The 25658-nt window shown below is 38.5% G+C and overlaps 1 protein-coding gene across 1 annotated transcript in view; it reads left to right on the top strand.

Moving 5' to 3' along the window:
• EPHA10 (EPH receptor A10) overlaps positions 1-25658 on the top strand; it is a 740746-nt gene that overhangs the window by 321576 nt on the left and 393512 nt on the right. Inside the window, exons 4-5 of the mRNA XM_088462290.1 lie at positions 7008-7163; positions 10488-10823. Coding sequence (XP_088318416.1) covers positions 7008-7163; positions 10488-10823 — 492 coding nt within the window. The remainder of the gene's footprint in view (positions 1-7007; positions 7164-10487; positions 10824-25658) is intronic.

Here is a 25658-nt window from a genome sequence, read left to right as displayed (position 1 = left end):
TATACTGACTACACATGGTGGCCTAGTGGCCAGTGGAATTATTTTATATTGATAGTTTAATTTATTTGTATCCAATACCGGTACTTGTGTACTTTACGGACTCATTGCAGAGAGAACCCAATGAATGTTTTAAATGGTACTTGTGTACTTTAGGTGGGGACAACTTTCGGTACTTGTGTACATAAAGAAGAAAGTTATCCCCTCATGGGCTTGCTGTGCTTGCCATGCTTCGGGCTCGCTACGCTGGCCACAAGGTTGTATTCCCCCTCTATGCCCACTTGGATGGTAGGGAATGACGCTGGACACTGGGAATGACACTGGCTGATGATGTCAGGGTCCTCTCTGTGAAGGGGATTTAGACATTACCATGATTGATAATAATAATGAGTGTAGGACACTTGGGTTCACTCTGCAATGAGTCCATAAAGTACACAAGTACCCCAATACCCTTGATAGCCAGTCCACTGCATTTTTTGAAAATATGAATTTATTGTGTTTTGATTTGATCATATTGTTAGTTATACTGTACATATCCTCACTGTTACAATTTGGTGAATCATGCACTAGTAAAATTAGGTGTCAGAAAAAGAAATGTGATATTTCTGATTAATTAAGTTTAGCTAAAATTTGCCATTTCTGTGAGGTGGTCAGTAAAGAAACAGCCTAAAATATATGTGATTGATACAACATATTCAGTCTCTACTCTGCCCCTACATACAACATAACCATAATAAACATGTTACTAACATCCTATCTTTATATGTGGGTGGAGATCAAATGTACATGTTCTCCTCAATGACATTCCATCTTCTTTAGCATATCAGATCAGTGCACTGTAGTGTGCTCAGAAAATAGTTTGGTTATTCATCTTGACACAATAAACAAATTCTACTCAAAATTGCCAAAGATTGTTATTTTGTAATTGCATGAAAATGAACTAAAGGCAAAGGTGTATAATTTTTATATCACATCCACAAGAAATATTGTATGGTCATTGCTTTGGTATTAATCCAAACTTTCCAAAGTAGCAAAAAGCCGAATTAAAGCAGTAATAATGTAAAAGTCAAAACCAACCTGGTTTTCTCTTTCAAATTATTGCTGCTTTAAATCTAGCAGCTAAATCGCCAAAAATCTGTGAATGCCTGGATCTCGCAGGCTATTTTATTTACCTCAATCTCAGTTTTTTTTTTTAGTTTGAATTAAACATATAAAGTGTGTAGGAATAAAATGGTACCCCCAAGGCATATTAGTTTGAAAAGTAAATAACCTACTGTACCACATCAAATGATGGGACTTTAAGATGCCAGACAATAAGTATTAATATGGCACAAGGGGCCTGATTCAGCAAGGATCACAGTTGTTAATAGTTATTAATATGCATGCAATCAGCCGATTGTTTCGCACTTCGCATGCATACGCATTGCAGTGCGCGACCTGGCTGCTGGGATGGGAACTGCTATCGCAGTGGCTATGCAGACCCATCACAGAGTGATTGACAGGATGTGCCATTTGTGGGTGGTGATGGGGGTGGTCGTGCGAACGCAGGCGTGCCAGTACGTTTGAACGCCATTGAATGGGCATGTATAAATTATCCACTGCTATACCATACGCAGCCTGAAGTCTCATAGCGTGCGCTGAAGTAAGCAATTCCTGAGTGAGGTCTGACCTGCCTTAACTGTGCGTATGGTTCCGATGTTACCGATTATTTCACTATGTTGCCAGAGTATACGGATGTGAGTAAGGGGAAGTGGGCATCCTTATGTTAGTTGCGATCGCAATGTGAAAGCAATCCTTTGCATACCACCGCTGATATTAGCAACTGTGTTGCCGGCGTATTAGCAGAATAGCGATCCTTGCTGAATCAGACCCATGGTTTGAAAGTTGAGACTCAATTCTTTAAAATGCGTGTGGACCTGAGTGTCTATAAAACTGTGCATGTGCCAAGATGTACAGTAGGAGATCAAGCCTGTAGTACATCCCTGGGTTTACATACAGTATGATATCTGGCTATGTACAACATTTGACAAATGTGCCGGGTCTGATCAAGTGTGTGCAAGGTGTTATTGTCTTGTATAAGCGCTAAGGAGTATATTTACTAAAGTGCGGGTTTTTAAAAGTTGGGATGTTGCCCATAGCAACCGATCAGATTCTAGGTAACAATTATCTAACACCTTCTAGAAGATAATACCTGTAATCTGATTGGTTGCTATTGGCAACATCTCCACTTCTAAACACCAGCACTTTATTAAATCTACCCCTAAGTGTGATTGTTGTGGCAGATGCACTGCATGTAGGAATCATGGTCAGACTCCCTGGATCCACCTCTGTAGAAATCTAAAAAATTGTAAAATGTAATTAAATATTTTAGCTAAAATGTTGGAAATATATTCACAGGACACATCTATATAGGCTGCAGGGCCCCCTGAGCGTATACTCAGTATAAATGGCTTATTTATTGAATTACACATTCTGAATTACTTGTAATATATAACAAATACGTATTTAGGTAATGGTTTTCAAGCATATGAAGTTAATTTTCTGAATATGTCATTCAAAGATGGCTAGGTCCCTGTGGTGGATCACCTTGCACCTACCAACTGATGCTACAAAATGCCATCATATAGTAAACATATCAAAATGAGCAAAGTATCTTGTTTGTTGAATGCTAAGTAAACCAGTGTTCATGTTTCATTTCAAGTCTTTGAGGTAGATGAAAGCAGACATCTCCTTTGTGTAAATGCCCTTCTGACAAATAGACTATAGAATTTCTGCTTTGCTGAAAAATATACTCCCAGTGGATATACGTGTTTGGTATACATGCCTATTACTGCAGCAGTGTAGACCTTTGCAGAAGTGCAGAAAAAGAAAATATTTTATAAGAGAACAATGAAGATTGCTTTTAACTTGAGAAATATGGGTAGTTGTTGAGCGCCTGTTGCACATTTCTCTAATTCATGATTTGTTTGCACTCTTTCTGCTGTAACCCATATCCATTATTCTTGCTATCTTTGAATCAATGTACCTTTAGTACTGTACTTAAGATAAACAATTCTTACAAACCTTTCTTCCCTGAATGTGATAGTAGAATACATTGGTGAAGTTTTTGGATTTAAGTAAGGAAGATGCGTCAAAAAAATGTTTGTATTTACAGCAAAATGTTGACTGTTTTCTGTTGTTGTTATGAGCCTACACTGAGGTGACTGCTATTATCATTGTAAGCCAAAAATAAGAAAGTGGTTATTCAGTATAAGTAAGTGATTCTAAAGGCTACTTAGGCTTCACTAAGCCTACAGTACTGTAGAACAGGTAAAATTATACTGCACTATTTTTAAGGATGCAATTTACAGTTGAAGAACCTTTACTTCAAGTGCAGTGTCACTAAAGTCTACCAACCCTTTTCAAACCCTCAAAAATATTAGATGTCAACCATAGCATTCTAGATTCTAGAATGCTGTGGTTGAAATTGAAGATAGTGGTACATTAACAAAACACATAAATTACTACATCAGTGGCATAAATCTTGTACTCTAAGTGACTTACTCACATAGTAGACTTTACCACTCCTTTCAAAAGATTCTGGACACTGTCAAACAAACATATTTCCAATTTCTCAACTCTGCTCAAGCTTCTAACTCCAACTGACTTTTTAAAACATTTAAATCAATTCTTACCCCTTCCACAACCAACCCACCAGCTACTATCAGTATGCAAGGTCTTTCTTCTTATTTCAGTGACACAATTGATACATTCCAAAATGAAATGGTATTCTATTTAACAGCCAGTGACCTGCTCAATTCCTTTCATGAGCCCTCTGGCACCCTCTCTTCATTTGTAGATATCTATTTTTACTCTTTTACTCACCCTCACAAATCAGTAGAGCTCTGTCTACTGTGCTCATCCCATCATTAAATAAAAACTGTAATCTCGCTCTCTGCAGGGAATTCTGACCATTACTGTCCCATCTCTCATCTCCCATGCCTTTCCAAGCTACTTGAGAGAATTGCCTACACCTGCCCCACACATTTTCTTCATTTGCACAACTTATTGAACCCACTTCTGACAGGTTTTCATTCCCAATATGCCACAGAATCAGCACAGACTAATGTAGTGAATTATTTGATCACTGCTAAGTTTAAGGACCATTTCTTAGATATTATTCTTTTGGATCTCTCTGCTGCATTTGACACTGTTGACCACTCTCTTCTGATACAAACTCTACAATCCCAAGGTCTTTAGGACTCAGCACCTATCCTAGTTCTTATCCTACAGTACTCATCAAATCAATATTTTGGTGTTTGTTTATCTGTATCCACCTCTACTTTGCTTCCTCTATCAGTTGGAGTACCCCAAGGCTAAGTCCTAGGTCCTCTGCTTTTCTCATTAACAGTATACCACGTATCTTGACTAACTTATCAGCTCTTTCAGATTTCAGTATAATCTGTATGTGGATGATACTCAAATCTACCTATTATCTCCAGATTTGTCACCTTCTGTAATGGTGTATATTCGTGTTACTGACTATCTTTCTGCCATTTCATCTTGGATCTCATCTCGCCACTTCAAACTTAGGACCTCATTCAGAGTCGGTCGAAGCGGCCGCACGGTCGTACGCCACCAATGTTCGCTATACTGCGCATGCGTAAAGTTCGCAATGCGCGTGTGCAAACTAGCCACTATGATCAGAAATTTCTCTCTCCTTGAACACAGCCAGGTCGGTAGTTTGAGTGACAGATGGAGGCGTTTGTGTGTGGTAACAGGGGAAGGTGCTTGAAAATGGGGGAGTGGAGATCCAAACGCAGGCGTGCCTCATTATGCAAACAGCGTTTTATGGGAGTGCATACGGATTATGGGAGTGCATAATTAACAAAGTAGCATCATGGCACATGTGACATGGGAGGTTTTTACACTGACATGATCGTAGAGCTTAAGAGAGGGTATGGTCAACCTTAAGCTCTACGACCAGTGCTGATGGTTCCCGATGGTCTCGATTAATCCTTATATGCCCGGAGATGACGTGCAATGCATACGAGAATGGGGCGTATTTTTTTGTCTTCCGACCGCTTCCTCCCCTTGGTCGGCCAACTACCGATCCGAACTTAGGGACGTAACTTGCGAGGGAATCATTTGAATTTCCAGCCCTTTTTTCTGTACGACTGTGCAGCTGCTTCGACCGAATCTGAATGAGGTCCTTAATCTTTTCAAAACAGAATTATTAATATTTCCACCTGCCAATAGTAGTAAAACCAACCTGACTTTTCTATCACTGTAGATAATTTGAGCTTGCTGCCTAGGTGTCATCCTTGACTTTCAACTGTCCTTTGTTCCCCACATTCAATCTGTTTCCAAATCCTTACATATACTGTATCTAAAAACATACAGAATACACCTATATCTTACACAAGACACTGCACTCATTATCTCCTGCATTGATTATTGCAGTAGTCACCTTACTGGTCTTCCTCAAAAAAGACATTAACCACTACCATCCATTTTCAATGCAGCTGCGAGCCTGATCTTCCTCACTAAACATTCATCCTCTGCTGCTCCACTTTGTCAGTTTCTCCATTGGTTACCTCTATTCTACCAAATTCAATATAAGATATTTTACTTACATATAAGGCACTACAGCCTCATGTATTTTTTTGCTTAACTCAAAATATCTCCCACCTGAACCTCTCCACACAGCAGAAGATCTATGTCTCTCATCCACAGTCATTACCTTCTCCCATTCACTTTTACAAAACTTTCTTTGGGCTGCACCCACTCTGTGGAATGCCCTACCAGGCATTATAAGACTTTCATCTAATCTTAAACCTTCAAGCATTCCCTGTAAACTCACTTCTTTAGAAAAACTTATCAAATTTCAGAACCACCCACATAACCCCCATAAAATATCCTACCCAATTACATCCTCTCTATACAGTCCACATATAACTTTACTTTTCTTTTGTTCACTTTCATATTCTGCTGACCCTAGGCCAACTCTCCTGTGTGACTGGATCATACAGCCCACCAAGAACTACTGCAATCTGGCTAGACCAATATGTAATAGGTAGCACTTATCCTTGTGTATCACTACTGTACCTATTTCCCTGTAGATTGTAAGCTTGCCAGTAGGGCTCTGTTATCCCTTTGCATGTTTCATTACTTTGTTGTTCCCGATTGTAAAGCACAACGTAATATACTAATGCCATATAAGTAACTGTTAATAATAAATAAATAAATGAGAAACTTTAAAATCAGTGTGATACAGGTACTCCCCACACAAGTAGCTACTTCTTAGGTTTTTCCAGACTAGGTGAGTATCTCTTTTAACCCCATGCTTTGTAGGTGAAAGTGCAATAAGAGGTAATTACATGTGCAGCCCACAAAAATAGACAAATAATAAGGTCACGTAGCTATTTATTAGTATCACTAGCAGTGACACAATAGAGGAACATGACTAGATTAAACGGGCCCTGTGAGAGACAAATATATAGCTTTTGCCAATTGGTGAACATACCGAAAGTTTGTTCGCACAGCTGTTACCATGAATTTTTGCAATATTCAAAATACACATAAAATAACAAGCACATGTATGAAACAAGCAAAAATAAGTGAAATGTGGCAATACCCCCTAAAAAAAGGAGTAGGAAGATAAAATTAGGTTATTTACTAAATCTTTGTAACTAAGAAGTGTAATTCATATGTTAGCTGTATGGCTATATCTATACATGGGAATATTGACAAAGCATTCGTCTATTCACAACACATTACAGTAACGGCTCTCTATTTACAGCACATTTACTGCAAGTGAGTGTTTCTGAGTACTGTCAGAATGCTTTTCATAATTACTGTTCAGGCACATGTGGAAATATGCTGTCTTACTTATTTTCACCAACAGAAACTCATTAGCATATTTATTTATATGGGATCATTTCTAATTAATAGTCAATTTACAGTAAATATTCTGCAGTGTGCACAGTTTTGTTTACAACCATCTATCTGTTTTCTTTCTATCACAACAGCTTGTCCTCCGGGATTTTATAAGATGTCCAGCCGGCTCCAGATCTGTGTTCCTTGTCCTCAGCATAGCTACACAAACCAAGAGTCATCCACGATATGCACTTGTGAGAAGAACTTCTACAGATCTCCGCTGGACACCCCTTCCACTACATGCACACGTGAGTTGCCTTGATTTCTTTACAGAATAACAACAGGGTGTGTATGTGTAATTGTTGCAGAACAAACTGGTTTTATTAATATTATTTTTTATGTTATATAAAACATACAGTCCATAGTAATACACATGCTCAATAATGCAAATTAAGAAAGCATCTCACAGTGACAGTACCAATTTACAATTTACATATCTACAAAATATTTAAGGCCATATTCATCTTCACTTATGGGCCTGTTACACATGCTAAAACACTAGTTTTCACATGTATTAACAAACAAACCCATTATTAATTAGGAGCCTGATATGGCCGACCTGTATCCAGCAAGCTCCAAAAACTGGAAGCTTTCAGAGCTTCACTGTGAGAACTTATTCCATCTTCAGATCCCTTCACACTCTCCTCTAGTGAGCATGCATGAACTCAGACCTGGGAGTGTAATATTCTGCTGCTACTAATTAGCAGCGGAATCAGCAGTGGTAGCGATTGTGGCAACAGCTGCTTTTCAAATCTATGTTGAATTGCTCCGGGATTTTAGTATCTACTTCCACAATTAATATTTTATACTGTATGGGGGGCCCCTTAGTGTTATTACTAATACCGGGTTTTACATGCTCCCACCTAAGAGGAAACTGTATTACTGGACCTATAGTCCACTTTTATAAAACCATTAATGTGCCTCACTTCTGAACTACATTATAATTACTCCTGTGAGCTGCATGCATTCAAATGTAATAATTCATATACAAGTAATGCATTCTCTAGTAACTTGGTGGTCTATTTACTAAGCCTTGGATGGAGATAAAGTGAACTGAGATTAAGTACCAGCCAATCAGCTTCTAACTGCCATGTCACAGGCTGTGTTTGAAAAATGACAGTTAGGAGCTGGTTGGCTGGTACCTTACCTCCGTCGACTTTTTCTCCATTCACTGCTTAGTAAATAGACCCCTTGATTTGATTGTTGTGGCTAACATCTAGAATCCACTATGTAAATGGAAATATCCCTTCCACTATCACTTTTCCAGGCTACTACTAGCATTGTATTTATTTCATACTATAGACACATAACATTTTTAGAAAGCCAACAACCAGTTATTCCACTTGTTTTTCTACTGCAAGGCACATAACATTTTACCTACCTACTGTATCAGCTTCTACAGTAACTGTCATTTTTCAAACACTGCCTGTAAAGTGTATGTTAAGAGCTGATTAGTTGATACTTTATCCCTCTCCAAGGCTTAGTACATACAGTAGTGTGTAAGAAAAAAGGGATATTATATGCAGTAATGATGAAGATTATAACAACTAAGGCTAGTGGGATTCCTGATTGTTCCCATACTGTGTGAAAGGGCAGTATTCAATTAGAGAATGAAAAAAATGGTGTGCTGTTAACTCAGGTGCTGTCTAATATAGAGACTTGCTGCTGACTAGAGAGGGATACCTGCAATTTACCCTCAAAAGGAACAAAGATACAAATAAGATGTCTGCGCTAATCACTCACTCACCTCCGCCAACTACTGCCTCCGCTGGATGGGGGGCTCACACAGAGGTGAATTGTCCAGTGATCGCTGCTTACGCTCCAGTCGGGAGCTGCTGAGACGCGGACGGCTCATCTCCTGCACGACTCCCTTGCCTGTGAGTCACTAGAGCTACGCACAGTCCCACAGTTAGCCGCCGGAGCGGCGCTGGCACAGGGATCTATACCATTCTTACCATCTCGATCCGCCCGGGAGCCGTACAAGTGGCTGGTTCCCAGGGTGATTCTAGAGCTCTGAGCCCACCAGTAAAGCTCCGTTCATACAAGGAGCCATCACATTTCATTCATCAGGCCCCTTTTAGAGCGACTCTATCTATTTAGAGTGTTACCATTCCAGTTGATATTGGTACTATATGCTGATTACCACCAAGGCTACATAGAGAGGACAAAGCTTCTACTTTTTTTTATGTTATATTGAAAACAGCATGTGCTTAGACAACTAGTGCAAGCACCAATTTTCCTCCTTTACTTAATGTGCAATGTCTATATATGTTTATATATATTTCTAGAGTTGAACTGCAGTTAATTTTTACATGTGCTTAATAAAACAAAATATTTCAAATTTTCACAGCCTATGTTTTTATATATAGTGATTAGCACAGACACCTTATTTGTATCAGTAATCAATCAGTGTTCAAAATTACCATTTTTTTTTCGCCATCGGCGAAATCAGCCGATTTTTGCCAAAAAAAGGCAAAAATGGAGTAAAAAAACTGGAGAAAAGTTTTCTCCATTCCAGACCAGGAGGAAAAAAAAATCCAAAATCCCTATATTTGGCTAAAAATGTGGGGATTTCTTTCAGAACCTTTTGAACACCCCCATCCTAATGATAAATTACCCCAAAAACTTTCAGAAGTTGCGTACTTTGGCGGAAAATGTCCACGCAAATTATGGATAAAAAAAAAGTTGTTGAAAGTGTTTTTAACATTATTGGGTCTGATTTTTCGGGGGGGCGGTATGGATGCGTCAAGTGTTTTAAACATTGTATGTGGTTGCAGCAGGTAGTTTTTAACGGTTTTTAAAATTGCGTTTTTACAACACGAAAGGATACTTGCACTCATTTTAACGTACTCCTAATTTGTGTGGAACAGTAATTTCCTGTAAAAAAAATTGTCATTTTCAGTGATATTCTTTTTCACCCAAAATTTGCCCAGTCGTTTTTTGCCAAAGTACTCAATTTACAAAAAAATTTGGAGTAGTTTATCATTAGGAAGGGTGTTCAAAGGGTTCTGAAATAAATCCCCACATTTTTAGGAAAAAATAGGGATTTTGCATTTTTTTCTCCTGGTCTGGGATGGAGAAAACTTTTCTCCAATTTCTCTATTTTTTTTCGTCTGTTTGCCATTTTTTTGGCCGCTACTTGAATACAGCCCAAAGTGCTTAATATGTCCTTAGCTAACACACAGCTTGGGTATTCAGTGGTGGTCAAGTCCTCTACAAATACTATGTGCAGCATTTGCATAATGTATACTGAAATTCGATTTATTTCTTTATGTCAGTTAGGGAATGTTATAAAATGTAGCATATGAATCTCATCACCTTGTATTTGCTACTCTTATTTTTATTCTTTTATTTATTTGCCAAATGGTATCATTTTCTGATTGAAATCCATTAATGTGTCAATGTTATAATAAACATTATTTCATAGATGATGCAGAAAATACATGACACAAGTCACATTTTTGAAAATCTGTGTAAATTAATAAATCTAATGGTAAATACCAAATGTTCAGTAACTGTTTTGTAACTGTGTACCTCAATAGCATCACACTTATAACTGTTTTTTTTTTCAGGCCCCCCATCTGCCCCAAGAGATCTGATATATAGCATGAAACAGACGACACTAATTTTAGAATGGAACGCGCCACTGGATACAGGTGGCAGGGGTGATCTTACCTATAATGTTTTCTGTGACCGGTGTTCTGTTGCCTTTCAACAGTGTGAGCCATGTGGCAGCAGTGTTGGTTATGTACCCCAGCAGATTGGATTAGTGGACCGGACAGTAACATTGGTTAATTTGCTACCTCGCATAAACTACACTATTCGGGTGGAGTCTGTGAATGGAGTCTCTGATTTTAGCACATATTCGAAGAAGTTTGCTGAAATTAATATATCGACCAACAATGCAGGTATTGTAAAAGCTATACCTTAAATTAAATTCATTAGTCTGTTTAAAAATACTGACCTATCAAAGGTTACCCTATTAACATATTTTTTTAATCCAAACACATATTTTTTTATGTCAACATCTACCATTTTAAAACATTATTATATAATGTTTCTTGTACAAGAATGCAGAATAAACTGCTTTGTATACATTACTACTGTACATTTCTTGTCAGTAAACATATGGCAGCTTTCCTTTCATCTGTGGGAATCCCAGACAGTAGCTATTACAGCCTGACATAGCCAATAGCATAAAAACATTTAAGAAGCAGAATAATAAATATTACAGTCATCACATTTGTAACTGTATAATGTATACATTTTATTTATGAGTGTTCAAATGTTTTAGGTTTTACAAAGAAAATATAAGGTCAACAATAAACACTTTATCAGATTGCTGCATTTGTCAGTGACAGTAATCTTTGCATGAGTTTATAAGTCGGAATGATAGTGAAGATATTTAAGTGATGGTCAGAATTTTCATAAGATGTTACTATAAACTATAACCTATTAACTATAAACAGCTAAAGTACAAACATTAATTAAATAAGTAATAAACCTCCGTCATTCTGCAATGATGCAATATATAATTTACTTGACAAATATGTTCAGTAAAAATATGATCTTTTTGTAGCTACTTTTGATCCAATTTACATTGAATCTAATGGTTTTAGCATGTGAAATAGAAATCTGATCCGGTCTCCCCTGCAGTACGTCATCGTCCTTTCAATTTGAGAAGTCCCTTATGATGTCACTATTGGATCTATTTTGTAAGAAATCTAATTCTACTGCTATAATCCTTCTTAAATAGGCTTTCCCATGGGGGGAAGTTTTTGCTGGTGAAAATCTTTTCTCCAATGGAGGCTACCACCAGCTATATCCCTCTCTGTGGTGGAAACTAGTGTTTCCCCCAATCTAACAACATATATATTTTGTCAGTTTGATTGTGACATCACAAGACTTTCCTTCTATTAAAAACAAGACTGTATGACAGGCCCATAACAAAAATACCTGGGTTTACCCTCAGGTTGTTATTGATGCACAACCTGCATTTTGTTAATGAAGTCGCTGCAGCGAGCCAGTGTAACTTTGTGTAACAAAAGCATAACTCTCAGGCAATTTGTCATATTTCTCCCTTGGATTAAACCACCACAAATGTCAGCAGAACAAGTCTTGCATCAAACTACTGTAGTGTGACTTCCATTTGAGAAAGTTTAATAAAGTAGCATAGACAAGTGATGCTACATAAGATTTTGCTGAAAGTGCACAAAAAACAGATCTTTGCTAATTTAAGTGCTAAAAGATTTTTTACAGCCTCTCTCCTTAACTATACACTTCATTTTCCTGGCTTTCAATTTTAGTATTTACTGTAGATCAGCAGATCCCAACATTTAAGTCAGCAGGACACTCTACTTCCCTTTGCGGCAGCAAAGACACTGTAGAAGTGGGCTCATATTTACACAATGTCCTTATGAATGAAGCTGGAAGGAGTAGGATTAATGGAATGCTTATATTCATATCTGGCAATTTTCCAGTGATCTTCAGGCTGACAAGTAGAGATGTGAAGCCAGTCCCGAGGCTCAGACTTTTAGGCCACATATGCCCTTGTCATGGCCAAGAGAATTGCTTGAGCATCAGACAGCCTCTTCTCACAGTGGTTTTATAACTCAGCATACAACGTTTCATGTTTTATATGTGTATATGGTCGTGCACTGGGTGATTAGGATATTGTATCTCAGTGTCTAGGCTATCATTTTCCTTTTAGATTATTCAAGTGTAAAATACATTTATTTCTGGTATATAGATGGTATGCTATAAAAAGCTGTGGAAATTATTGCAGAATACAGGGGTGTAAGGGGGTGATAGAAAGCAGCCTTGAGAGAAACAGTTTTTTAATCATTTTGTGAATTGCTCTACAGTTGCTAGGATGAAAACAGTTAGTAAAAAACAATATATAGATGGAGATTATAATACTCTTTAGTTAGGCTACGGCCTGTAAAATGTAATTTATTATTATTATTATTATTATTATTATTATTATTATTAAATGCAAAACAATAATGATGCTCATTACACTGGTTCAATATCTCTGTTATGTTTCAAGCAAATACTCATTTTCAACATGTTCTCAAACTAGCATAAACATATAATAAATTAGCATGTGAGTATTTTACTAATGTGTAATTAAATACTATTATAGCTCTGTTTTTTGCTTTAATAATAAAACACTGAAAGATAATTTCAGCTTTTGGAAATACAGTAGGAGAGGGTGCTAAGTGCTCATCTAAAGAAGAGCTTTGATTGAACACTTTCCCTTGATTGATTTTGTAATTAATGTTTATAGCCACAATTGGTTTAGATAAGCCCATTAAAAGTAGTAAATTAATGCCTTCTTTATCATCTTGGTCAATAGTCACCATCTGTTTAATCTTTCTTGATTACTATTATTATTGTCATAACATTTAATGTAATTAAATCCTTGGAATAGTCACCATCAGAGTGACATGCACTTCCCGCTATTGAGCTGGAGTCGTAAACAGCCTCACTTTGAAATATGGATTTCTTGGGAGCCTTCTAATGAAGTAACTAATATTATAAAATATAGTATCAGACAAGAATGTATAATGCAAAGTTGCATTTTGTTGGTAATAAATGTTGTAATTTTCAGAAACTGCAGATGGAGCACATTTCTTTGTGTCTGTCCCCAACCTGTTACCATTGTAAAACAATAGAGAGGCAGGATAATTGCACCTTGATCTATTGCAGGGGGAGCCAACCCTAGTCCTCAAAAACTACCAATAGTGCATGTTTTTCAGGTCTCCTCGCAGAATCAAAAGTGAAATAAATAATTAGCTCCACCTGTGGATCTTTTCAAATGTGTTAGTGAGTAATCAATACACCTGTGCTAGGTGATCTGGAAAACATGGACTGCTAGTAGCTCTCAAGGACCGAGGTTGGCTACCCCTGATCTATGTATTGCATCAACTAAGATTTAGGCATTGTCAGATCGCATCTTTAATTTAAGAGAACAATTTGTTTTCCATCTTTAGTATACACTTCTACACACACTAGTTCCAGGCTAACCATGTGTAATATTACAACTTTTTTATGGAGAGTGAACAGCTACATTATAGACGGGATGCTAACGGTTGAAATACCGGCGCCGAACTCCTGACAGCATCGGGATCCTGGCACCAGGATCCTGACCGCCGGCATCCTGAAGGTAAGAATCAGGTGTTAGAGGGAGGGTTAGGCTTAGGCACTGTGCAGAGGGAAGTAAGGGTTAGGCACTAAGACAGGAGGTTAGGGTTAAGCACTAAGGAGAGAGTTAAGTTAGGCACAGGTGACTGGAAGGTTAGGGTTAGGCACTAATGGGGAGCTTAGGGTTAGGCACCAGGGAGGGAGGGTTAGGGTTAGGCACCAGCAAGGGAGAGGTAAAGTTTAGGCACTAAGGAGGAGGTTAGGCATAGGCACTGGGGAGGGACGGTTAGGGGTAGGGGTAAGGGTTAGTCTTACCTTACTTTCCTAAGGGTGTCGGGATTCTGACTGTTGGGATGCCGCTGTCAGTATTCTGACTAGCAGCATCCCAACCGCTGGGATCCCATACCTAACCCTAGTCAGCTTCCTGGGGTACAGGATGCTGACAGTCAAAATACCAGCACTGAAATCTCAACGGCGTAAAGTAAGTATCGGGGGTTAGGCTTTGGCACTGGGCAGGGGGTTTAGGGTTAGACTCTAAGATGGGAGGTTATTTTTTGGTACTAAGATGGGAGGTTAGGGTTAGGCACTAAGCAGGGAGGGTTAGGCACTGGTGATGGGGAGGTTAGGGTTAGGCACTAAGGGGGAGGTTAGGGTTAGGCACCAGTGAGGGAGGATTAGGGTTGGGCACCAGTGAGGGGGAGGTTAGAGTTAGGCACTAGGGGGGAGGTTAGGGTTAGGCACCAGGGAGGGAGGGTTAGGGGTAGGAGCAAGGGTTTGTCTTACCTTACTTACCTAAGGGTGTTGGGATTCTGACTGTCGGGATGCTGCTGTCAGTATTCTGACTAGCAGCATCCAAACCGCTGGGATCCCATACCCAACCCTAGTCAGCTTCCTAGCGTACGGGATGCCGACAGTCAAAATACCAGCACTGAAATTTTGACAGCGTAAAGTATCAGGTGTTAGGGGGGGTTAGGCTTAGCACTGGGCAGAGGGTTAGGGTTAGACACTAAGATGGGAGGTTAGGGTTAGGCACTAAGCAGGGAGGGTTAGGGTTATGCACTAGTGACAGGCAGGTTAGGGTAAGGTACTAAGGCAGGAGGTTAGGGTTAGGCACCAGGGAGAGAGGGTTAGAGTTAGGCACCAACGAGGGGGAGGTTAGAGTTAGGCACTAAGGGGGGAGGTTAGGGTTAGGCACCGGGGAGGGAGGGTTAGGGGTAGGAGTAAGGGTTAGTCTTACCTTACTTACCTAAGGGTGTTGAGATTGTGACTGTCAGGATGCTGCTGTTGGTATTCTGACCAGTGGCATCCCAACTCCCAGGATCCCATACCCAACCCATTATAGACAACAAACAAGAGTAAAGTGATAGAGGGTCCCAAGAATCAGTGGAATAGTATCATCTTGAGCCTATTAAGTCTTGAATCATAATAATAGCCAATTCATATACAACATATCATTAAGATGTTTATCCATCATGAATAGCAGGATGTCTGTACATAAGTTTACATATATATATATATATATATATTACATATATTGTATCTTAGTGGATTTGTTATTGGAATTATATAGTATATTGTGTAAAGTGTTGACCTGAAGGGTACTACTGTATGTTAGGAAATATGATGTGCCACAGAAGAGGTGATAGAGATACTACTTTGCACATGGATCCATTTCCAAGGTTGACATGCATCTGAATGATACAGTATTTAAATGTTATTTTAATACCACTATAAAACTTTTTATTCTATATTAAAAAAAATATATATTTAAAATAAGTATTTGAATAATTACAGTCATTTACAATTATAATTATGTCTGTAGCTTATAACTAAGGTTAAATGTTCTTTAAATAATAATTTTAGGTATATAATATGAGTAATCAGTCATGGTTGTACAATACAGAGTTAAACAAGTTAATAATTAATTATAAACATGAATATTTTATGCAGATGGGAGTCATGGTAGTTTGGTAACAAGACTATAGGTTAAATGGCACTCTGTTTTATTATTCATGCTCTAATTGTATCTATAATTTGGCATTGCTGTTTTGGAATACATATGAAGCCACAATGAGACCAGCTGATAAAGCTTCACAGTAACTGTTAAGGATCATTGGATGTTTGGATTTTAAGCCGTGGTTCTTCAAACTGCTGCTCCCAGATGAAATCTCTACCAGCAGCTAAACTAATTAGTCTTAATCTCTGGGTTTGTTGTAACTGAGATTCCTAATCAGAAGGCTGAGTAAGAGCAGAGGGCATGAAAATGTCTTCCCCTGGTGCCTTCAATGACTTCTTCAGAATTTCTAACTCTACTCAATTATTTCTATGCTCTGTACTTTAGAAAAAAATAACAAGTTACTTTACCTTTTTAGCATGACTTTACAAGTACTTGTTACTTTTATTTACAATAAACATCTTTACATTATGTTCTATATGTTTATGAAGAGGAATTATATTATTAAAAGGCGAGACAATGTAATACCTTAACAGCAGTTAGATTTTGAGGTAGTCAGAAATCCACAGATTGGCTTTCACTGACTGAGTGTGATAGAAACACAGTTAGATATCATATTGTTCAGTTACAATAATGTGCATACTGCTGTGTGTGTAACCTTACTCATGCAAAGAAGGTCAATATACTCATTTTTCACAACCAGAGAAAAAACAGAGGTAAATCAGATTTGTTTACTCAAATAAATTTGCAATTATGTAAAGGAAAAATATTTGTCAAGTGAAAGCAGAGGTAATACAGATGGTCTTTTAACAACATCATGATGCTTAAAGCCATGAGTAGTCTCTAAGTGGTTGCTTGTTTACCTATTCATGTTTTTGTGCATGGTGCTGTATTCACTGCTGAGCACAGCTTAAAATAAGCTAGACATAGAGATTAATTATCCTTATTGCAAACTGGTCAGAAATATATAGAATTTTTTTGTGCAATGGCACAAAAAATAAGACAACAATGATCTATTGTCCTTTCATTAACAAATAAACAGACCTGTACATATGACTGATTATTTCCAGTACTGTACATACCTGGTTTCAGGTCATTCAAAAGCCATATCATGTGATCAACAAAGTGCCCTGCCCCATAGCAAAGGCGCCAACTCAAGTACAACATGTTTATGAGCCCTAAATTAGATTATCTGACACACAGCATTCTGTAGTAAATACATCTGTATGAATTGAAAACATAATCAAGTGTCATTTTTAACACAATTAACAAGACTCGTGTCAGCTGCTCATGTTAAATCTAGAAGCATGTGCAGAACATTTTTAACTTCAACACTTGCTTTGGAAAGCAGTCCCTGATGGAACAAGATTCACAGACAAGTAATCAGAGATGAGAATGCCTCGTTTGTTCCGTATTTGATCGCAACAGATGGAAGTCACTTGGAAAACAGAATAACATCTGATGATGCAGATGCACTTGATTTTTTAAGACAACATTTTGAAAAGTTCAGACCAGCTAATGTGAAGAATCGACTGCTTTATTGGGCTTGTTGATGCTTGGGAAAAGCCTTTTTTTTGCTTTTAAATATCCTGCAAGGCTGTAAATAAAAGCAATTTCATTCTGATGGTGAAGTAGCTGGAAACAGAAATATGACACGTCATCGGTCTTGGATGTTTCTCACAATGTTTAAAATGGCAGCAAGCAACCAAGAAATTAATTTGTGCTTTTCCAATAAGCATACTGAAGTTATAGTCTTTCATCATTTGAGAATTCATTCAAGGTCCTTTGTATGAAAGCAGTACCTGCCTCTACTGACTCCCACATATATGAGTAGGATTTTAGAAAGAAACTTATAACTGAAGTACAAGCTGTTCACTTATAAGAGAGCACTTAGTAACATGTATAGAAATGCAAACTCTTAATACTAAAGAACATACAATAGAAAATATTTGGGGGCATGACTCAGTTTGGCTAAATGCCTAATGGCAGCTGATTACCCAGAACAGTGGATAGGGGAAAGTGCAGTATATTTATATACTGTATATAGGCATCAGTGTCTAAACACTTTGCTGCTACCAAGATCTTTCATATTTTTCATGACGTGGGCCCACAGCTTACAGTACTGAGACTGTAATATACAGAATAATCGGTTTCTAAGGGTCTATTTATCAAAGGTAAAAAAACGTAAATCCTGCAAAAACTAGATGCCTATTTATTAAAAGCCCTTCCTGGTGAAGGCTGTTTCTGGCTATTGCAAGCGATAACTGGCTATTAAGTGATTTGCTTTCGCTGACTCAGGATGGCATTAGCCCAGGGTGCCCCATTTTTTTAAAAATATATGTTAACTTATTTTTATATTAAACACACTTTATTAAATTATTTTTTTAATTTGATTTATATGGAATATGGAACTGTAGCTTGAGTCTGGGCTTCTAGTTCCATAGCACATGTGGAACCTAATAACTGTTTTAAGCCTGTCAAGGAATAAGACAACTCTTTCCGCTGACAGCCAGTGTCCACAGGGAAGCTGATCATCATTTTTATTTATAAATTGTCCCTCATAAAATGGTCTACATGTCTTTCCTGGCTAATTTAATCAATATTCCTGATATTTTATTCTGGTGCAGACTTTGTGAAACTGGGGGTTATCAGAAAAGTCCTCTTACTAAGTAGATGTTCACAATATACAAAAATACGAAATATCTTGAATACATAGGTTGATATTACATAGATGCAGGGCTATTTTTCTGGAAAAAATAGGTTCAGGAACTGTGGGTGGAGCTATAGAAAAAAAATTCTATGTATATAATACAAACATATATATATATATATATATATATATATATTAGTACACAAAAGTGGATTCGGCACCAGTAAGTAGTAGTGACAAGTGTGAACAGTCAAAACTATTACTTACTGGCGCCGAATCCACTTTTTTGTATTACTATTTCTCTTTGGTGTTTGGGTTGTGGCTGACAGTATATATTTACAATAAGGACCTAGCTCTTTCCCTAAGGACTATATGCAGAACTCCTATACCTTTTAATTCAGATAAGCGATCTTCTCTTCATTTTATTATTTTATTGTGTGCGTTTTTTATTGTATTTATGTAATAAGGTTTGCCCTAATTTGTATGGGGGAACCATCTTTTATGAACTCTTCATGTGTTTAGAATAAAATTATCCCTTTTTTACGTATTGGTATATATAATTTTATTTATTTATAATCACTTATGCACTTTAGGCATTTAGCACTTTACTAGCCATTGGATTGTATGTCATAAGGTAATTTAGCCTATGTACATTAATGGCAGTATTTATGTTTTGAATCAATGTTTGGTCCAAACTGGTGGATATTTATTTTCTATATGCTACTTTGCCACCAATATGCACTTTATTCAATAGGCTATAAGTCCTGTTGTTTTTAAATACACATTAAGACCCTGATTGAGAGCCGGACGCTCTGACCAGAGCGCTCGCTCTGAATCAGGGCCCTCCTCCATTAATATGGAGCGTCCTCCTGGACGCTCGTATAGCTGTGGGTCACCACCCACAGCATATACGAGCGTGCAAAAAGATGGTCGCGATGGTCTTGACCATCGGAATTGCGAGGGAAACCCTGCGGTCGGGTTTCCCAGCCGCAAGGCCAGGAGTGATTTTGGCTCTATCAGAGCCAAAATCACTCCCACTGACATCACTAGTGATGTCAGTGGGGCCGGCTTCAGATGGGAACGCCTCCGTCTGGCAGGCACGCCCCCGGCACGCCCACCAAAGGGGGCGTGCTGTCAATCAACATCGACAGCACGCCCCCTTTGGTGCGAGACCCGGAGCGATGGAAAGTCCATCGCTCGCCGGGTCTCACGCATGGGCACGACGGAGCTCCCTCCATCATGCGCATGCGCAGTGGGGACCATCGACCCACTTGCGAGCGTACTGTCACTCGCGAGTGGGTCTGAATGACCCCCTAATAGCGGTATTGTCGCCCTAAGTTAATCCCCCCTTTTTTTATATATATATATATATATATATATATATATATATATGTATATATATTGGGTAAAATAAGTATTGAACACATGAAAAATTTTCTCAGTAAATATATTTGAAATGGGGCTATTGTAATTACATTTTCACCACATGTCAGCAGCAACCCACGCAATCCACACATGCAAAGAAAATCATTCCATAGATGTCCGTAAATTAAGTTATGTGTAAGCTGGCTAAGACAGTTTTATCCAGACCTATGCATATATCTGATTTTCTGAGGCATTTGGATGATACAGTACAGAAAGCAGAAGGAACTATATTTACATCAAATAATTTACTGAAGCTGGTGCAGACAATCCATTTTAGCATAGATAAATTGGCTTGATATCACTGCATGAGTGACCTGAAAATGACCAGCGCAATAAAGAATGGTCCAGAACAAATTGAACAGTTTATTTCATAAAAACATTTGGTGGGCAAATTAACACTTTTATCCTGGTGGGTTCAGTATATAATGTTGATATTGAGAATGTCGACATTCATTATGTCAATGCCATAATATCGACATGGTCATAATGTTGACCTGTTCAAAATGGTTTATGGATAGCTGTGGTTTAACTCTTTAAATACTGGATTAAATTGTGCTAAATTGCAAAAGTGTTAAATTCAATCAAACATTTGATGTGTGTTTATATGATATGATATGTGATATGATAAATACATAATTCTGGAAGCACTTTATTCTGGATTACTCTAAAATGTAGCAGCACAAGTGTAATATCAAAGTAATGATGAACAAGTTATTGCTATTGCTTGTAGGTATTTTTCTAAACTCTTGAAGCGCCTGGGATTTTTTCTGTTCAAGTTATAGCTATTGCCCCAGCCATTGAAGGACTGAAAGAGAACTTCAGGAGCATCTGTGCAGTGGATTTCAGGTTGATCTGCCTCCAGTACAGCCCACCAGCCTGTCTTGCAACTTTAATTATGCTGTCATGGAAGCTCATGGCAGGGTGACCTCCTGATAGACAACTAAACATTTAATTTAGCTACCAGCTTTCTCTCAATTGTCCTCTCAAAACATATAGACATTAGTGAGAGTAGTAAAGTAGAGAGGTCAGTCATAATGTTACACTCAAGTTAACCATTGTCCAGCATGGGACAAGTTACCTTCTAGTGATAACTTTGAAGAAATTTTCTTTGATGGCTACACGGATTGAATATTTGGATATACTGGAGCGACTAATATCCCATGTCACCAGGAGGAATTCAAGGTCATAATAGGTTGTGTATATATTGTTCTTCAGTAAGAGGACATATGTTCTTGCCACCAATACACTGCATAACAGGAGACTGCATACAGAAGACTCACTCATCTGCAGCTAGCACTTCTATTCTAAAAGAGAAGTATATTTTATTTCATAGGAAACTAGATTGTCAAATTTCCCAACACTAAAGCAAATATAAACATTTGTTTTCATTACTCTAAAAGATGTTGTTAGGCTATTTCCCCTGGTGCCTGGTAAATCCCTTTAGCTTTATTTCATTAACGTTTATTCTTTTTAATAAGCATTTAATCAGAAGTATAAAGAGGATTCAAGTGTGCTTATCTTGTGCAAGCACAGAGCACAGCAGTCAATATGGTCATTAAATGACATGAAAAGTAGAGTTGAGGCCACCTTGCTGGATCCCATTAAATATGCAGCTTAGCCTCTTCACGCTGAATGAAGTCTTAGCATGATTGATCTGTATACGGGTTTATAAAAGAAAGCAACATCGCTAGGGTCAAAGCTGCTGCAGACAATGGATGACATTTATAAAAAAAGCCGCTTGTTAAAAAAAACGCTTAAGACAGAATACAGATGAAAAATTGATCTGATTTTCCATGCAACACCTTTAACATTTAACATGCTTTACTGATTAATAATATTGTCTAAACCATGGCTAGAAAACCCCAACATGCATGAAAGATGGTAGATACTAGTTATCATTTTTGTGTTTATTTTTTTCTCACTCAGAATTTGAAAACAGTTGTGAATGTTCCAATGATGATAAAGGGGGAGGGGGGGTGCCCAACTGGGAGAGAACAGTGGACAGAGAAAGAGGCGGGATAGAAAAGCATACAGAGAGGGAGCAGGGCAGAGCAGTAGGAGAAGTGGGTGTACTGAAGTAAAGACGTGTGATTTCTTTGAGCCAAATTCTTTAAAACTTATATATGTGATGAGATTTATTCTTTGGAGAGGCAGCGATCATTTCAGCAGATGAAAAATAAATTTAGCATTTAGTTCACATTTTTTACACATCCTACTATAAGGGGTAAATTTACTAAGATTCGAGATGGTCCCGATTTTCAAGTAGATTAATCTCGCTGGAACTCGCCAAAATTCGGGTGATTTAATCCCTTAATTTACCAACAGGTGATTTGAGGCTAAACGAGTTTGTCGATGGTGAAGCAGAGTGAGATATCTCTCCCGAGTATCTCATTTGGCAGGAGATTACTCACCCGAGATTGCAGTGTTTTCTCTCTGCAAATCTCTTCCGAGCTAGCAGCCTGCACAAATCAATGAGATATGTGTTGGCTGCTTGTGTGTTAAGACTTGTTAAAAAGGGTTAAATGTTTTTTTAAAAAATGAGGTGAGGTCCCCCCCCAAAAGACTAACCAGCCAAAGCAATACGTAATAAACACAACATACACCGTGACAGTGACATTTTATTATAACATACATGCACACTCACTATCACACTCACTATCACACATACTCACCTAGTATCCGAAGTAATCCATAGGAGTACCTATCAAAAAAATCCATACTCACCTCTCCTCTGCGTAGGTCACGTCCTCTTCTCCAAGTAGGCATCCAAAGGGTTAAAATAAAATAATATGAGTACCCGAATCCAAGCCGGACTGAGCAAAGCTATGTGTTTCCACATAGCTTTACTCAGCGCGAATGACCGGGGCACACGTGGGCTCCATCATTGATGGAGCTGCCAGCCAATCAGCAGGCATCTCCGTCGGAGCAGCTCGCTAATTGGCTGTGTGCGGTCAGCGTGTCTCCCCATAGATTTTTATGGGGAAAATTCTCCATTGAAGCCTATCCTGGAAACCGCAACATTGTATCTACTGCTGTGTAACCACAAGGTTAATTGAGGTCACCCTTGTGGTTACAGCAGTAGATACAATGTCATGGTTCCCAGCATAGACTTCAATGGAGAATTCTCCCCACAGAAGTCTATGGGGAGACACGCTGACCGCACACAGCCAATTAGCGAGCTGCTCAGACGGAGATGCCCGCTGATTGGCTGGAGGCTCCTTCAATGACGGGGCCCATTTGTGCCGCGGTCATTCGCGCAGAGTAAATCTATGTGGAAACACATAGCTTTGCTCGGTTCGGCTTCGATTCGGGTACTCGGTTTTTTATTTTAACCCTTTGGATGCCTACTTGGAGAAGAGGACATGACCTACACATAGGAGAGGTGAGTATGGACTTTTTTTTATAGGTTTCTAAATTCTAACTATAGTAAGCTATAGTAGGCATTTCATATATGGTGCGAAACACAGTATTGTATTATGTCATAGAGTTCTTTTGTTGGGAACAGCATTTATGCTATAGAAATGGAAATAGCAGAGAGTGAATGAGGCAGGTGAAGGGAGGGGGCTTTTCTTCAGTCACTTAGAAATGTCCTTTTAAAATATCTTTTCATGCTGCATATATATTGGAGTCCAAGAATGTCCTAATGAATTACTAGTCCATAAACAAATGTCTTTAATATTCAACTCTTTAAAATGCATCTTCTTCTTGGAGCATATATAAATAAAATCAGTTTTATCTGACATGACTTGACATATGCTACTAGTATGTACAAATAGTGTATAATTGGCAGTGGAGAGCTCTCATGGTATAGTAGTTGGCTTTATAGACTACTTCTTATACATATAGAATAGTGCATAAAATGTACAGATGTCTTATCATGTCTTATCTGAAAGTTTTCAGGGGATGCCATGTGGACAACAAGGGTTATTGATGTCCTGTGAAATCTACCCTTAACCCCTTGCCTGACATGGTCACATAAGAAATGACCACGACAGGTACATGGTGCATATGGTAGCCATGGCTCTGCCCACCTTGTGTCCAAATCACTGCGGCCACAGTGATTGTGTACTACAAAGACACTCCCCATCTGGTGCTGACTGCGTCTCCACCCCCAGAGTGTCCCGATCACTGTGGCCACAGTGATAGGGCATGCCAGCATCACTGTCTGCAAGTAGCAGTTTTAAAAGATTCATAAACTATCTATATGCCCGCCCCTGTCACTTGGTTCTGATCACACGTTCTGGCTCCAATACTTACTTTGTACATGGTGGTTGGTCCTCATCTTCTAGGTTTGCCCCGTCTTTCTTGCAGTGGAAGCCATTAGGGTGCGCATCCAAGCTTCTACTGCACATGCATTGAGGAGACTGGACAGAGCTTCTGCAAAATAAATAAATAAATAAAATATATATATATATATATATATATATATATATATTTATAGAGAGAGAGATAGAGAGAGAGAGATCCAGAGTATTTCCCAATATAGGAAAAAAAGTGTAATTTACAGCAACAGCAACTGGTGCTCATCAAAAAACTCAAATACTTCCAGCAAGGATGGCACTCAGGGATAGGCAGTAGTACAAAATGATACCGTTTATTCAGTCAACATTTCAAAGCGCAACTGGCTGCTTTGTCAGGACAATATAAAAAAGCAACACTTACCCTACTTATACCAGACACCATCAGTGTGAATAACTCCAACCACTACAGGGCTCCACCAACCAAGTCCCCACTCGGCGGACGTCTGGGCCGTGATGTCACCATCTTCCCGGCAACCCCAATGCTTGCGCTCCAGTACTGGAACGCAGCACAGGACCTGCCTCTCCTCTTGCATACAGCCAGCACCAGTGGATCCCCCCACCCCCCCAGAGGGGGCTGTGTTAATGCAGAGCTGAAAAAGAAACACCATATATTGAAAAGAGTATAAGTACAAGTTAGATTAGAGAAATAAGTTATAAACATGCAGAGACAGCTGGCATGCTGTACATGGAGACAAACAAACTTGAGTCAACAGCATTATGCATACATCAAAGTGAGCTGCAGTACAACATAGAAGGGTCACCTCCAAAGTACTGAAATGCAGCATAAACTCAGAATATATGAGGCAATACTCGAATTAACTACCACCCAGAGTGAACTGGCAATGTTAGATAAGAAAGTTCCAATTGATCTTGTCGTTAAGCCCATTTGGGGCAATGGAATTGATTCTAGGGGGTAAATTTACTAAAGTGAGAGTTTTTAGAAGTGAGTTTTAAAAGTGATGTTGCCCATAGCAACCAATCAGATTCTACTTAACATTTAACTAGCACCTTCTAGAAGATAATAGCTAGAATCTGATTGGTTGCTATGGGTAACATCACTTTTAAAACTCACTTCTAAAAACTCTCACTTTAGTAAATTTACCCCTAAAACTCCACTGCGCTTCCTTACGCAGTAATGCACGTATTCTGTCACTGCCTCTCAGACTCTCACGTACGTGATCAATAATAAAATAACGTAGCATAGATAATCCATGGCTAGATTCTTTGAAATGACATGCGACAGGTTGGTCAATTGTCTTACCCTCCA

The sequence above is a fragment of the Taudactylus pleione genome, unplaced genomic scaffold (assembly GCF_031769625.1).
Source record: "Taudactylus pleione unplaced genomic scaffold, aTauple2 ptg000007l, whole genome shotgun sequence".
Classification (NCBI taxonomy): domain Eukaryota; kingdom Metazoa; phylum Chordata; class Amphibia; order Anura; family Myobatrachidae; genus Taudactylus; species Taudactylus pleione.
This window is presented reverse-complemented; position numbering and strand designations above follow the sequence as displayed.